This window comes from Sander vitreus, chromosome 19, assembly GCF_031162955.1.
Source record: "Sander vitreus isolate 19-12246 chromosome 19, sanVit1, whole genome shotgun sequence".
NCBI classification, from domain to species: domain Eukaryota; kingdom Metazoa; phylum Chordata; class Actinopteri; order Perciformes; family Percidae; genus Sander; species Sander vitreus.
The window spans coordinates 6,217,346-6,229,444 of record NC_135873.1 but is presented as its reverse complement, the minus strand read 5'-3'; the positions used below and the strand labels follow the sequence as shown (position 1 = coordinate 6,229,444).

The 12,099-nt window shown below is 40.9% G+C and overlaps 2 protein-coding genes across 2 annotated transcripts in view; one reads left to right on the top strand and one right to left on the bottom strand.

Annotated features, from left to right (window-relative positions):
* Positions 1 to 6,460: 6,460 nt before the first annotated feature.
* Positions 6,461 to 7,935, bottom strand: smim20 (small integral membrane protein 20). The gene is made up of 3 exons (XM_078276016.1): positions 7,739 to 7,935; positions 7,077 to 7,133; positions 6,461 to 6,664 (listed from the first exon to the last, which is right to left on the bottom strand). Exons 1-3 carry the CDS (start codon positions 7,845 to 7,847, stop codon positions 6,621 to 6,623), a joined length of 210 nt encoding a protein of 69 aa, XP_078132142.1. The 5' UTR covers positions 7,848 to 7,935; the 3' UTR covers positions 6,461 to 6,620.
* A 43-nt stretch (positions 7,936 to 7,978) lies between these two features.
* man2b2 (mannosidase, alpha, class 2B, member 2) overlaps positions 7,979 to 12,099 on the top strand; it is a 10,296-nt gene continuing 6,175 nt past the window's right edge. The window contains exons 1-11 of the mRNA XM_078276015.1: positions 7,979 to 8,215; positions 8,363 to 8,509; positions 8,892 to 8,997; positions 9,093 to 9,265; positions 9,502 to 9,617; positions 9,789 to 9,966; positions 10,116 to 10,314; positions 10,429 to 10,619; positions 10,769 to 10,940; positions 11,101 to 11,237; positions 11,805 to 12,082. Coding sequence (XP_078132141.1) covers positions 8,090 to 8,215; positions 8,363 to 8,509; positions 8,892 to 8,997; positions 9,093 to 9,265; positions 9,502 to 9,617; positions 9,789 to 9,966; positions 10,116 to 10,314; positions 10,429 to 10,619; positions 10,769 to 10,940; positions 11,101 to 11,237; positions 11,805 to 12,082 — 1,823 coding nt within the window. The 5' untranslated portion in view covers positions 7,979 to 8,089. The remainder of the gene's footprint in view (positions 8,216 to 8,362; positions 8,510 to 8,891; positions 8,998 to 9,092; positions 9,266 to 9,501; positions 9,618 to 9,788; positions 9,967 to 10,115; positions 10,315 to 10,428; positions 10,620 to 10,768; positions 10,941 to 11,100; positions 11,238 to 11,804; positions 12,083 to 12,099) is intronic.

Sequence of the window (12,099 nt, the reverse complement as noted above, 5' to 3'; positions counted from 1 at the left end):
ATTAGCATCAAGTCATCATTGGCTACATGTAAGTCAGTTGCAAGTCTTTCATGTCTGGCCCTTTAAATGACACTAGATTTTACTAGGTCAAAACTTGACACTACTACACAAGTCTGAAGTAAGTCAAGTCTCACAGCAGTCAGTTCCAAGTCAAGTCCTCATTTGTTTCAAGTCTCCAGCTGTGTATCAGCAAGTTTTTGCCAGGATATATCTAAAAGAGTTCTTGAAAAATGTTGCATGTTGCTCATCAGCAAAACAAATCTAAAAAGGCAGTATGGTCCAAAATACAGGAGACTGAGTGATTCCTCATGGATTTTCTTCTTAAAAGCCTTTTTTTGATTATGTGAGGAAGGTAGATGCATTGAACAGATACATTAGATTCCCTGGCAAGGCAGAAATACAGATTACCAGCCTTACTAATCATCTGGACGATCTGGTTGTGTCAAATCTGCTCTTGCGCTCAGAGCGATCCTGGTCTCTGTTTGATTTTAGCCACATGTGAGTCTGCCTGGTGCTGTGCTGTAAACCTGTCATTGTTCTGGGTCAGCTCCCTGAGGATGTCCTTAAGGCCCACCACCACACACACACACAAACACACACTGCAGCAGGATTTCTCCTCCTTCTCCTCGGTGGGGAACGGGCCAACAGCGGACAGCCTGTGTTCCGTCAAGGCTTCCAAAATTCCATGACTTTCTCCGAATTCCCGTCCGGAGCCAAGTCATATATTCTGTTGTCATCCACAAGGCCCTAATGAAATCCCACGAGGAACACAGAAGCACACCGTCTTCGCTCACCCACTCGCCATTTACACTAAAATGAAAGTACACACTACAGATGACTCATCACGCACCACTGCGCATGATAAGTATCCATTAAAGCAGTTTCACTATACAGCTGCTGTTGTGCCATAGGATATAGGTTTGACTTACTGAATTAATTCGCTCTGTGTCTAACCCACTAATAACAGGATACAGTTCATCTATCTGCATGAGAATAGCAGGGCATTGCGAGTATTTTCAACACTGTGAATCATTCAGCCCACTGGTACATTGAGTCCAACTAAACTCAGTATGTCATATTAGATCATAATATCACACATTTGTATCAATATTTACTGCATTTCCTGCTGTTAAACAGCTCTGTGAAATTGCATACCTTCTGTATTGTTCACTGCATTATAATGTTTAAATGCTGTCTTGGGATTAAACTGTTTATTTTGATACAGTCCCTCAGACTGAGGGGGAGTAAAGTGCCTTGCCAGGAAATATGAATGAAAACTGGCCCACTGAGTATAAAAAAAAAGCTGTTTAAAAGAGCTTTCCATGGGTTTTTAATGTAAGCGATGGCTTTGATAGGCCGCAGACTTATTTTCACGAATGAACGTGTCAAGTATTAAGGTGCCTTATAAATCACTCTCCGCTCCCCTCTTTTCTTAGCCTTTCAGAGAGGTTTGGAAGAGCAGCATGATTGCTTACAGTTCTGGCCCTCTTTGTCAGTAATCTTGCCTAAATCAACAGCCTTGCTGCTATTTTAGTGCATAAGAAATTTTAAAGATGGTAATGGGACTGTAAAACGGAAACCTGCTATATAACGTGATTGGCGGTCGAGGCTCACACGACGCTCAGGCGGCGGTGCTGTAATGGCGTGTGTTTAGTATGGGTGACAATAATATTTCAATCAGTGTGTGTGCATGCATGCATGCGTGTGTGTGGTTTGGTAGGACTCTGTTAATCAAACAGCCCTGAGTCAAATGTAATTGTGGTTTCAACATTTTGGTTCCATAGAATCAGTGGAACATGGGACAACACGTTAAAAGAGGAAAAGATGGTCTGCACGATGAGGTCGATCCATAACAAAGATTTTCCTCCCCATTGAAAACAAAAAAAGATGGAGGGAATAATAACTTTTTTCCAACCTTAAACTCGGACTAATTGCTTAAACATTTCCTCTACAGATCCATATGTGGACATAAGCCAAGCGACAAGTTTTGGCACGCTTCAAGCCACATTTGAGAATTTCCTACCTCATTCAGAGGTGCTGCTTAATCACATTCACTTGCTGCCTGAAGAGCTGTGAAGAAAGACGGCCCCATTGAGTTTAGCCATGAACACAGTAGAGACCACTTGGTGTTCCTTTAACGTGTTTCTGTAGATCTGTTCTGTAATTATTTACTATATATGGTTGAATCTCTTTCCACTGGCCTCATCTTCTACAGGAAACAAAAAACGCTTGTTTAAGTGATGAAAAACAGACTAAAAAAACCTGCTTTTCTTGCTGTTTGGGTCAAAAGTGGAACAGATAGGTTTGTGTCTGTGATTTACAGCCTTTTTGCCAAGTGATCTCAGCAAAATGCTTATCGTCTACAGCCATGCTAGCGCCTCTGTGAGGCTGTACTTGGCACAGTGGTTACTACATTCCCCATCTTAGTTTAGCTCGTTAGCATGGTAACATTTGCTAATGAGCGTAAAGCGTAAAGTAGTACTGAGGCTGATGGGAATGTCATTATTTTTGCAGGTATTTGGTAATAAAGCAACATTGGACAAATTAAATATTCGACATGATGATAATGCTAGAAGAAAAGTTAAGGCATCACTACAGTTATTACAATTCATCCTGAGGGGAACATGACTGTGAGTACCAAATTTCATGGCAATCTATTTACTTGTTGGATTTCACCAAAAAACACAAATGTCAACCTCTGTGAAATCAGATATCAGATTTCCACACAGAGAAGTTAAAAGTGTGCGTTCTGGTCATAGTTCAGATAGAAAAATCCTTGTGCTCCACGTAGCTCGTAGTCTCGCCTGTCAGGATTTTAGCAAAAGAAGCCTAAAAGAAGCCTAACCTAAAACAGCAAGGATTGCTCAGCACCAGTAACGTGTCAATTAAATTGAAATTAAAAAACAAGAATCCTGCGAATTACTGTTCTAAATATTGTGAAAATGATCATGTCACAAATGTAACCTCTTAATTACTAGATGAAAGTTAAAATGAGCTCAGCTAAAAACAGAGGCAAACAAACGCATAAAATGTTTTCATACATGCATTGCTGGGTGGCCAAATAGCTGTAAAGACTGTAACTGAAAGTTCCTGTAAGGGTCTAAATTACACCAGCCAGCAACAAGGAGCGATCAGACAAACCATCATTGCATCATCTGCCCTTTATCCATTGGCTCTCTATGCACACGGCTTTGACTAAGAACTGACAAACCGCAGCAATGAACTGCAATGCCTTCACGACTGGGCAACGGAGATGCAACCTAAAACAAACCATAATTATCTATTTGTGGTCCTGCTTCGGGCAAATATGAACACAATACAAAAGCACACACACGATGTTTGGAGTTCCAGTAAGTTCCATAACCACAGTTTAGTCTCCAGGGGATACTGGGTTCCTCTTAGCTGAACTTCTTTGCTTTTTTTCCTGAATGACACATGCATACACACACTCACGCACATACTAAATGTAACTCTAGCTCACTCCAGACCACACTGTGACTGGGGCAGTCTGCCTAGCCTGCCTGCTGCGAACCTGGCCGGAGCCTTTTTTTCCTAGACATTGCTTCAGACTTATACTATCTGTTTCCACAGCCGTGCGCCTGCTGACCCAAGAATGTGGACTGCACTCCAGTACATTGTTTTACAAGGCTAAGCAGCATATTTAAGATGTGAAATGTAGACTATTGCTTGTTTTGTGGGAGAAATGTGTGTGTGTGTGTGTGTGTGTGTGTGTGTGTGCTAAATTTGTTTTTAAGTAAAAAATCTGTGATAGTCTTGTTTGGCGACATCTTTGGTGAAATGTAGTCATTGTTTCTGTGATATGCATTAGGTTTTGAGGGATCCACTCTTAGGCCTTAGTTTTTTTACACTGATTTTACTCATCAAATATGTTAACAGGTCTTGGTGAGTACTACTGCATATGTGAAAACAAAAGTTGTACGAAGCCTTTTGTTTCTCATTTAAAACCCTGTTATTTTGTTTTTGCAAATCCTGATGTTTTAAACTTGACCATGTTGTGTACTGACAAATAGCGTGTTTTTAGACTGAACATAGCTGTTCCTTTATTTGACAGATGCACATCTGTATCCTTTTGTAGATATACTGCATGATTATAAGCATATGGATATTTGTCTATTTTGTATTTGCTGGTTTTTATAATGTGGGCATATTGATGTTATTGTAATTGATGAAATCTTTTTATGACAGTTTTTTTATGTTCACTTTCATTGCTTTGAATCATCTATGATATACACTGTAAACTGCTTTTTGTCTTTTAGAGGGCAATGTGTAACAAAACATTGATCCATAAAACTATGAAATAAAACGACTGCACCAGAGTTATATATTCCCCCTCACTTTAATGTTTACATGCACCTCATTGTGTATTGCAAATAAACATAAAAAAAGAACAAGAAATCTTCCTTAACTGTAACACTTCCAATGGATTCACTTCAAATAGAAATGAATGCCACATTTCTCTGTCTTCAATCACAGTGTGTGTCATCAAGAGGCTCTTCAGAGCTCTGCAGACTTCTTGTTTTTGCTATTTTCTGTTTCTTTTTTCCACATTTAACTTGAGCGAGGCGTTTGCGCTGCTCGTAGTTTACATCCCACCCCTTCCTGAATGCTTTCTGCTGTTGCTCCAACCCCGTGGCCTGTCTGTCAACGCTTGTTCCCATGGCAATTAGTTAGAAGCGTTGGCCAATTATCTGCCACTCTTAAACACCCACCTGACAAGTGCAAGAGCAACGACGTGCCACCACTCTCTGAAGACCGCCTCAATAGCTGGGAGAGATTTGTGTGATGGGTTAATAGTAGGATACTAAAAGTGCTGCAGAGGCGACATTGTTGAGTTCATGTTGGTTTATAGTGCGCGCTGACCCTATTGAATGTTTTATAGGGATGGGTGTCTATCTACATATTCAGCTGAATGGGACAAGGGCCACAAAAAGAGGATTTGACAACAAAGAGCCATAAAAGCCTGGTGCAGACTTGAGGCCTGCTTCTGAAAAGACAGACGTAAGGAGCAAGTTTGCGTTTGAAATGTAATGTCACAGTGATGTAAACACTGATTCATGGCCAAGCAAGACTTAAAAGCTAAAGGCCATGCTGCACAACCTGTTACATACTTTGCCAGGCGAAGTAACATATATTGAGTGTCTCTCTATTCTGTGTGTAGGTGACGCGTCCCCTCAAGAATGTGGTTCTCTTCCTCTCGCCGTTCGCTTCAATTTCCCCTCTGGTTGCTTACTTCACTCACACAGCCGAGAAGCTGTCGCTTGAGGAATCTGGAAAACACCAGCGGGGAATGAGAGGAATTTCTGCTTTTCGTTTTTCCTTAACCACCCCCTCACCCCTTGCTCTCTTTACTTTGGACGCCTCTGCACAGCCGGCCTCTTGAGTTTTCTCTTGTTTCTGAATGCTGCCCAACAATAACAACCTCTCATAAACAATGGGGCTTGTTGATTGGGGGGTTGAGAGGGAGAGTGGCCGCTCCTGGCCCGTGCAGTCGGTTTTGCTGGCAGCAGGCCTCACGAACGGTCCTAAATGTCCGAAAGTACAGGCTACATCAGGGGACTGTGAAAGATTTAAGGGAAACTTTAAAAATGCACCATCTCTGAAGGACCATAAACACATGCTTTAGTTCTTTCTTAATCTATCTTTCCTCCAAAAGGACTTTGATGGACCAAACTCTGAAAGGGGATGCTGGTCAATGTCAGGAAACCACAAAAGTACAGGGGAAAAAAATTGTAGTTTTGGAATTCACTGCTTTTACAGCACACATGGATTCGTAAAGGGAGTCTGGATCACATCGAGGAGGATTTTGAACAAGACGACCTGTCTTTTCAGCCTATGGGCAAAACACAGCGAGAGTAACATTCCATTTAAACAGCGGAGAAACAGTTAAACCCTGTCTGTGACAGTGAGAGGATAATACAGAGTGATGTGTCCTGGAATAACTCTGTCTCTACCTTTTCCATTTTGGAAGATGATACTGCACATTAGTGGACATTGTCCCTCATCTGCTGAACCGTTTTTATGACTTTTATATCAACTAAATCAAAATAAAATGTCAAAAGAGATTCTTGTGAATAGGATGGGTAAACAAACCACTGCATTTGATTATACTTTCCTACAGGCTGCATACCAGAGCAAGGCTTATGAAAATAAAATTAAAAAAAAGGTTTTCCAAAATATCGATGATGCACAAACAAAACATTACACAGTCCAGTGACAGAGCAACAGATAGACATGGGCCCCCCCTTGTGGACAAAAAAAGAAAAGAAACTGGCAGCACCTAGTCTTGCATTTTCTGTTAGTGAACTGTGGTAGAAAGTAAACCTTATGCTGCTTGTGTAGTCTCCATCACAGAAAGATTTTTGTTTTCTGTCTGTCATCAACACATTACCCATTAAAGCAAATATTATATTAACAAGTAATTCAAAGAATAAACACTTAGTTATAAGAGCTTTAAACTTTATTCGTAAGATTTAAGGAATCACTTAACATCCAAAAGCATTCACTCACGCGCACACCAAGCACTCATCAAACAGGCGTTCTCCGTTCAAAGTCTTCATCAGCATCAGTGGAATTAGTGAAAGGTTAGCTGTCATTGGTCGTTATTTGCCTGCAGGCTTGAATGGATCAGACCATATCTTCACCCCTTTAGATAAAAAAAGAAAAAAAGAAAATGGAACAAAATAAACAGTGTCAGCATGTATGTAACTGCCACATTACATCACTGTTAAGGCACTGAATTACACATAATAGAGTGGTAACTCCTCTTTTCTACACTTGTTTCAACTGTATGTGCAATTAAAACAGATTTCCATTCAACATACTTGAAGTACTGTAGCTGATTATTAATATTGTCTTGATATTGTAAACTACTTACATCTGGTGCTCCCTAAGTAAAACAAATAAGTTATGCTGGCAAGAACTGCGCTAGACAAAAAATAAAAAGGAAATATAGCACTGCATTGAGCCAGTCAATCTGTGTATGACAGACATGATAAATCGTTGTAAAGTATACCAGTAACTGACACTTAGTACATAAATCTACTATGTGCTCTTACCTACGGGTTGAACATCTGCCTGGTTCACACCTGCCCGGTTCATCTTCTGGACATCTCCTAGCAAAAAGAGAAGAGAGTACAGTATTGTCAGAAGATGTAAGTGGTAAAAAAATCACTGTCATGAACAAGATTTTTCACATTAAAGCATTTTTGCTTTTTTTTGGTCTGCACTGTTAGTAACATTGGAAGAAGTGTATACACATTATTCTACTGCATGTCCGGACTGGAGCTTTCCATCTGTGTTGGCCAGAACTGGCTCAGATTAAAGACTGTCCAATAAGTGGATCGGCTGTACAAAGAAACACAGTGGAACCGCAACTATTTAACTGAATGGATTTTCCTGGCACCGCTCTATCTTTGTCTTAGTTGGTTTAACTACATGTTTATGGTTTTGGAAAAGTGGAAGGGAAACCTCTGGGTGTCCAGTTAAAACGTGCTTGCTTGCTTGCAAGTCGAGGTGGATGGCACTTTTGACTTTGGCCATATTTAGCTAAACAGTTCATGTAGATTAAAGTATATTGCCCCTTTGCCAAGTAAAGCAACAATTAGACAGCTGCAACAGTAAAGAATTAGCACAACATCTTTAAACGCAGCAACATACTAAATGACATTAGTAAACTGTCTGATAGTGTAACTGAAATGTTAGCAAAGCTGTTACTTACTGTACTCGTTTTTATGCGTGAGCGGGTAGAAAAATATGGGGTAAAACGCAACGGCAACAGCCGTTACAAAGCCTCCAAATACCAACGCTATTCTCTTGTTTTTTGACATTTTATTTCTGCATCGGCTCACCTCCAAATGAACGCAGTGTTTACATAAAATGTTTCCGGTGTAAAAGGTCACACGCGTCAACAAAAGCGGCTGGCGGCGTCAAGGTAGTTTGGTTCTTCTGAGCTTCCGTACTGAAGTAGTCACATGCTGCAGCACGACAATAATAAGGAAGTCTGGGTGAAGATGATTTGAGAAGTTATTTAACGTTTCTCTTCTTTGATGGGCTAAAAAAAAAAAAAAAGATGAGCTTTTTAGTCGTTGTTGTGTTTTTTCTTTACTGCTGTTACTCAGCAGAAGAAAACAAGCCAATTCAAACGTTTGTAATTCCTCACAGTCACATGGATGTTGGCTGGGTGTACACTATTCAGGTAGGTTCTGTCACCATGTTCTTGATAAGGTTTCAAACTTTACAAGCATTGTGTACAGCCTGTTGTTTAACAGTTGCCTGTCACCGAATCACTGAGTGTGTGTATTTTTCATTTTACATCATGCAAATGAGTGTGTATTCTCCCTAGGAGAGCATGCACGCCTATGCAGCCAATGTGTACACCACTGTGACTGAGGAGCTGTCAAAGGCTGCAGACCGCAGGTTCATCGCTGTGGAGCAGGAATTCTTTCGACTGTGGTGGGATACTGTGGCCACAGACTCCCATAAGAAACAAGTAAGGACACATGATGGGTCAATACTCCGTACAGACATAAAATACTGCAGGATAGTTTAGATAAATGACCTACTACAATCAGAATCAGAATCAGCTTTATTTGCCAGGTATGAGGACACATACGAGGAATTTTTCTTTGGATTTTACATTGCTCACAAGATACATTCTCTTAAAGGGATACTCCTGTATTGCACTTTCATAAAGTGTGGGCACTTGCAAGCAACATATTACAAAAAGAGTGCATCTGAGGCCAAGATATCCTGATTTTAGTTGCTGTTTTTACAGGCTAAGTCGGTCTTCCCATGACCAAATTGTTGGAGTGACCCTTTAAATACACAGTAACTATAATTTAACATGTTATATGGCTTGGTTGACTTTCTAGGTACGACAGCTTGTAAAAGAGGGTCGACTTGAGTTCATCATCGGGGGCCAAGTGATGCACGACGAGGCTGTAACTGATCTAGACGATGAGATACTACAAATGACAGGTAGCGCAACACATTTCCTGCCCCTGTAAATGTCAGTTTGAGACTGAGAGAATGAGGTATGTAGTAGACTTTGGTTTTTCTCTGTGCTTTCTCAGAGGGTCATGGTTTTCTCTACGAGACGTTCGGGGTGCGTCCTCAGTTTTCATGGCACGTGGATCCATTTGGAGCCTCTGCGACCACGCCAGTCCTCTTTGCCCTGGCTGGGTTCAACGCCCACCTCATCTCCCGCATTGACTACGACCTCAAAGACGCCATGCAGAAAAACAAGGTATTAGTTGATGCTTCAGTCCAAATACTACTGCCATCAGTGAAGGGAATACTGTTTTAAAAATTCCCAAATTGTACAAACGTCACCACAGATCAGGTTGACAAGCCAAAGAACACATTTCTTTGGGAGCTGTTCTTATACACTTTCATCAAAAAAAAGAAACTGGCATTGTCAATCTAACCTTAAAATGTTACATAATAGTCACAGCATGTTGTTTATCTATTTTTTTGGTACAGAAACTACAGTTTGTATGGAGAGGTTCTCCCTCTCTAAAAGAGAAGCAGCAGATCTTCACTCACACTATGGACCAGTTTAGCTATTGCACCCCATCCCAACTGCCATTTTCCAACAGGTAGTCCATGTTTAGACCTTTTATTGGTAACAGATAGAAATGCCTTGAACTCTTGACCTACTCGGTTTAATATCACCATTATTCCATATCCATACATTTTGTAAAATTTCCATTATTGAATAGACAAACTGGAGTTTTTTCATCAAATGGAAACATGTTCTTACGTCTCAGCTCTGGTTTCTATTGGAATGGAGTTGCCATGTTTCCTGATCCCCCTAAAAACGGAGTTTACCCTAACATGAGCCTGCCCGTCACCAAGGAGACAGTACAAGCCTACGCCAAGACTATGGTGGAGAACATCAAGCAGAGGGCTGCGTGGTTTAGGACGAACCATGTGCTCTGGCCATGGGTGAGTAAATAGAAACTTGTGATCCTTTTTATTTAATGTCAAAGCATCTGTTTTTAAAGTTATTGTAATAACTTGACAAACCCTTGCTTTTTTGTTCTCTAGTAGATAAACGCGTAACTAAAATCTCCTGCACTATCCTCGTGTTTCAGGGCTGTGACAAACAGTTCTACAACTCATCTGTCCAGTTCAACAACATGGATCCTCTAATGAAGTACATCAACCAGAACAGCAAAGAGTTTGGGGTCACAGTCCAGTATGCTACTCTTAGTGAATACTTCCAAGCCATCTACCAATCAGATCTTGTCTGGGAGCTACGTGGGAGTGAAGATTTTCTGCCATATTCCACTGGTGAGAATCTGTATTCTAAAACATAAAACAAAGCATCACCTACTTCACATGAAAGGACAAAGAAACACAATTTTTCTTGTTGAAATCATCTACTGTGGCCAATTTATTTCTTAGAACCGCACCAGGCGTGGACCGGGTTTTACGCCTCCAGAAATGTTCTGAAAGGAGTGGCACGACAGGCCAGCTCCCAGCTGCAGGCAGCAGAGACTCTTTTCACCCGGTACCGAATCAGCTTCCCTGACGGACCTGTAGCTAAAAACTGGGCCCTGGATAAACTCAGGGCGCTTCGCTGGGCTGTCTCAGAGGTAATTTGTCAAAATATTTTACTCCTTAATCAGAAATTAAAGCTAGTAGATATTGTCTGCTAATGTTCAAACACATGATAAAGATTACAATATTAAACTGGTTTGTGATCAAGCCAATTTAACACCTGAAATGCACTGTGTGTATTTAGGTCCAGCACCATGATGGCATCACTGGCACGGAGTCTCCCACGGTGGCAGACATGTACCTGCAGCATCTCATGCAGGCCTCGATGGGAGTGGATGAACTTCTGGCTGCACTCTTCCTGCTGCCGCACAACCTCAACATACCCAGCATCCTCGGCAGCCGCTACCACAGAAAAGGTGTTTGCAAGGGGACTGCAGCTTACATTAGCAGGCTATCATATGTGCTTTGATCTAAAAGCTAATTCTGACTTGCAGTTTAGGTGTGTGTGTGTGTGTGTGTGTGTGTGTGTGTGTGTGTGTGTGTGAGATAAATGAGTCCTTAATCTCCTCATGCCAGGTGTTCATCAAGCTTTGGAGCAACATGTCATCGCTTACAACCCATTAGCTTGGAACACCACCACTATCATCAACGTCACTGTAACCTTCCCCACTGCGGCCGTCTTTGATGATGATGGACAACCTGTGCCTGCACAGGTGGTTGTTGTTTTTTTTTCTGAAAACTGACGGTAACAAATGATGTCTTTTAAAGACGAACTATGTAACTTTTGCTGAACTGTAGTTACATGAGCAGGATTCTTACGTTTTGAAAAAAACTGGAAAAGTTATGGAATTAAAAAAATGCAAATTCCAGGCCTGGAAAGGTTTTGGAAACAAAAAGACCCAGAAAGTTTTGGAAAAGTCATGGATTTTTTTTTTTTTTTTAACACAGCATAATAATATGTGATTAATAAATGTATTTCACGTCGTCCTAACCTCAACGTTCTATTCGGGGCACAATATTACGAATCACACTATGAACCGCATAAATTGTCATTCATTTTATTGTTAAAACTCTGAGGGTAAACTTGAACACAGATTTTTATTCTTATTGTATTATGTCGACTGACATTTTCAGGAATACATAGTCATGGAAATTTACCGAAAAGTATTGGTTAAAATGCATATGAACCCTGCATGAGGCAGTTACAGGAAATGTGAGAAATGGTAAATCATATTGTAATGGTAGCATTAAGTAATGATATCTTCTTCTGTCTTTTACAGATCCAGAAGTCCGCACATTCCAATGTGACCTACGATCTTTTCATCATGGTGGAACTTGGAGGCCTTCAGCACAGGAAATACCTGATTAAGTTCTCTGAGAAGCTTTGCTCTGGGAGGTCCAAGTGTGGCCAGACTTATAAAGCTAAAGGGGTTTTGTTCGAGAGACGGAACATCCGGGACTGGTTGAAAACAGGGAGGAGGCTCCTGCCTGTTCTGAATGAATGTTACAAGCTGATGTTTGACCAGGATACGAATCTACTGCACAGCATCACTAATCTGTAAGATTGTACAGATT

What these genes read in the sequence shown, in the direction of transcription:
- smim20 (XM_078276016.1), bottom strand. Translation starts at nt 7,847, where the DNA reads ATGTCAAAAAACAAGAGAATAGCGTTGGTATTTGGAGGCTTTGTAACG. An exon ending in CACGCATAAAAACGAGTACA is followed by an intron (nt 7,134 to 7,738) that starts GTAAGTAACAGC and finishes TCTTTTTGCTAG; the next exon opens with GAGATGTCCAGAAGATGAAC. An exon ending in GGCAGATGTTCAACCCGTAG is followed by an intron (nt 6,665 to 7,076) that starts GTAAGAGCACAT and finishes TTTTATCTAAAG; the next exon opens with GGGTGAAGATATGGTCTGAT.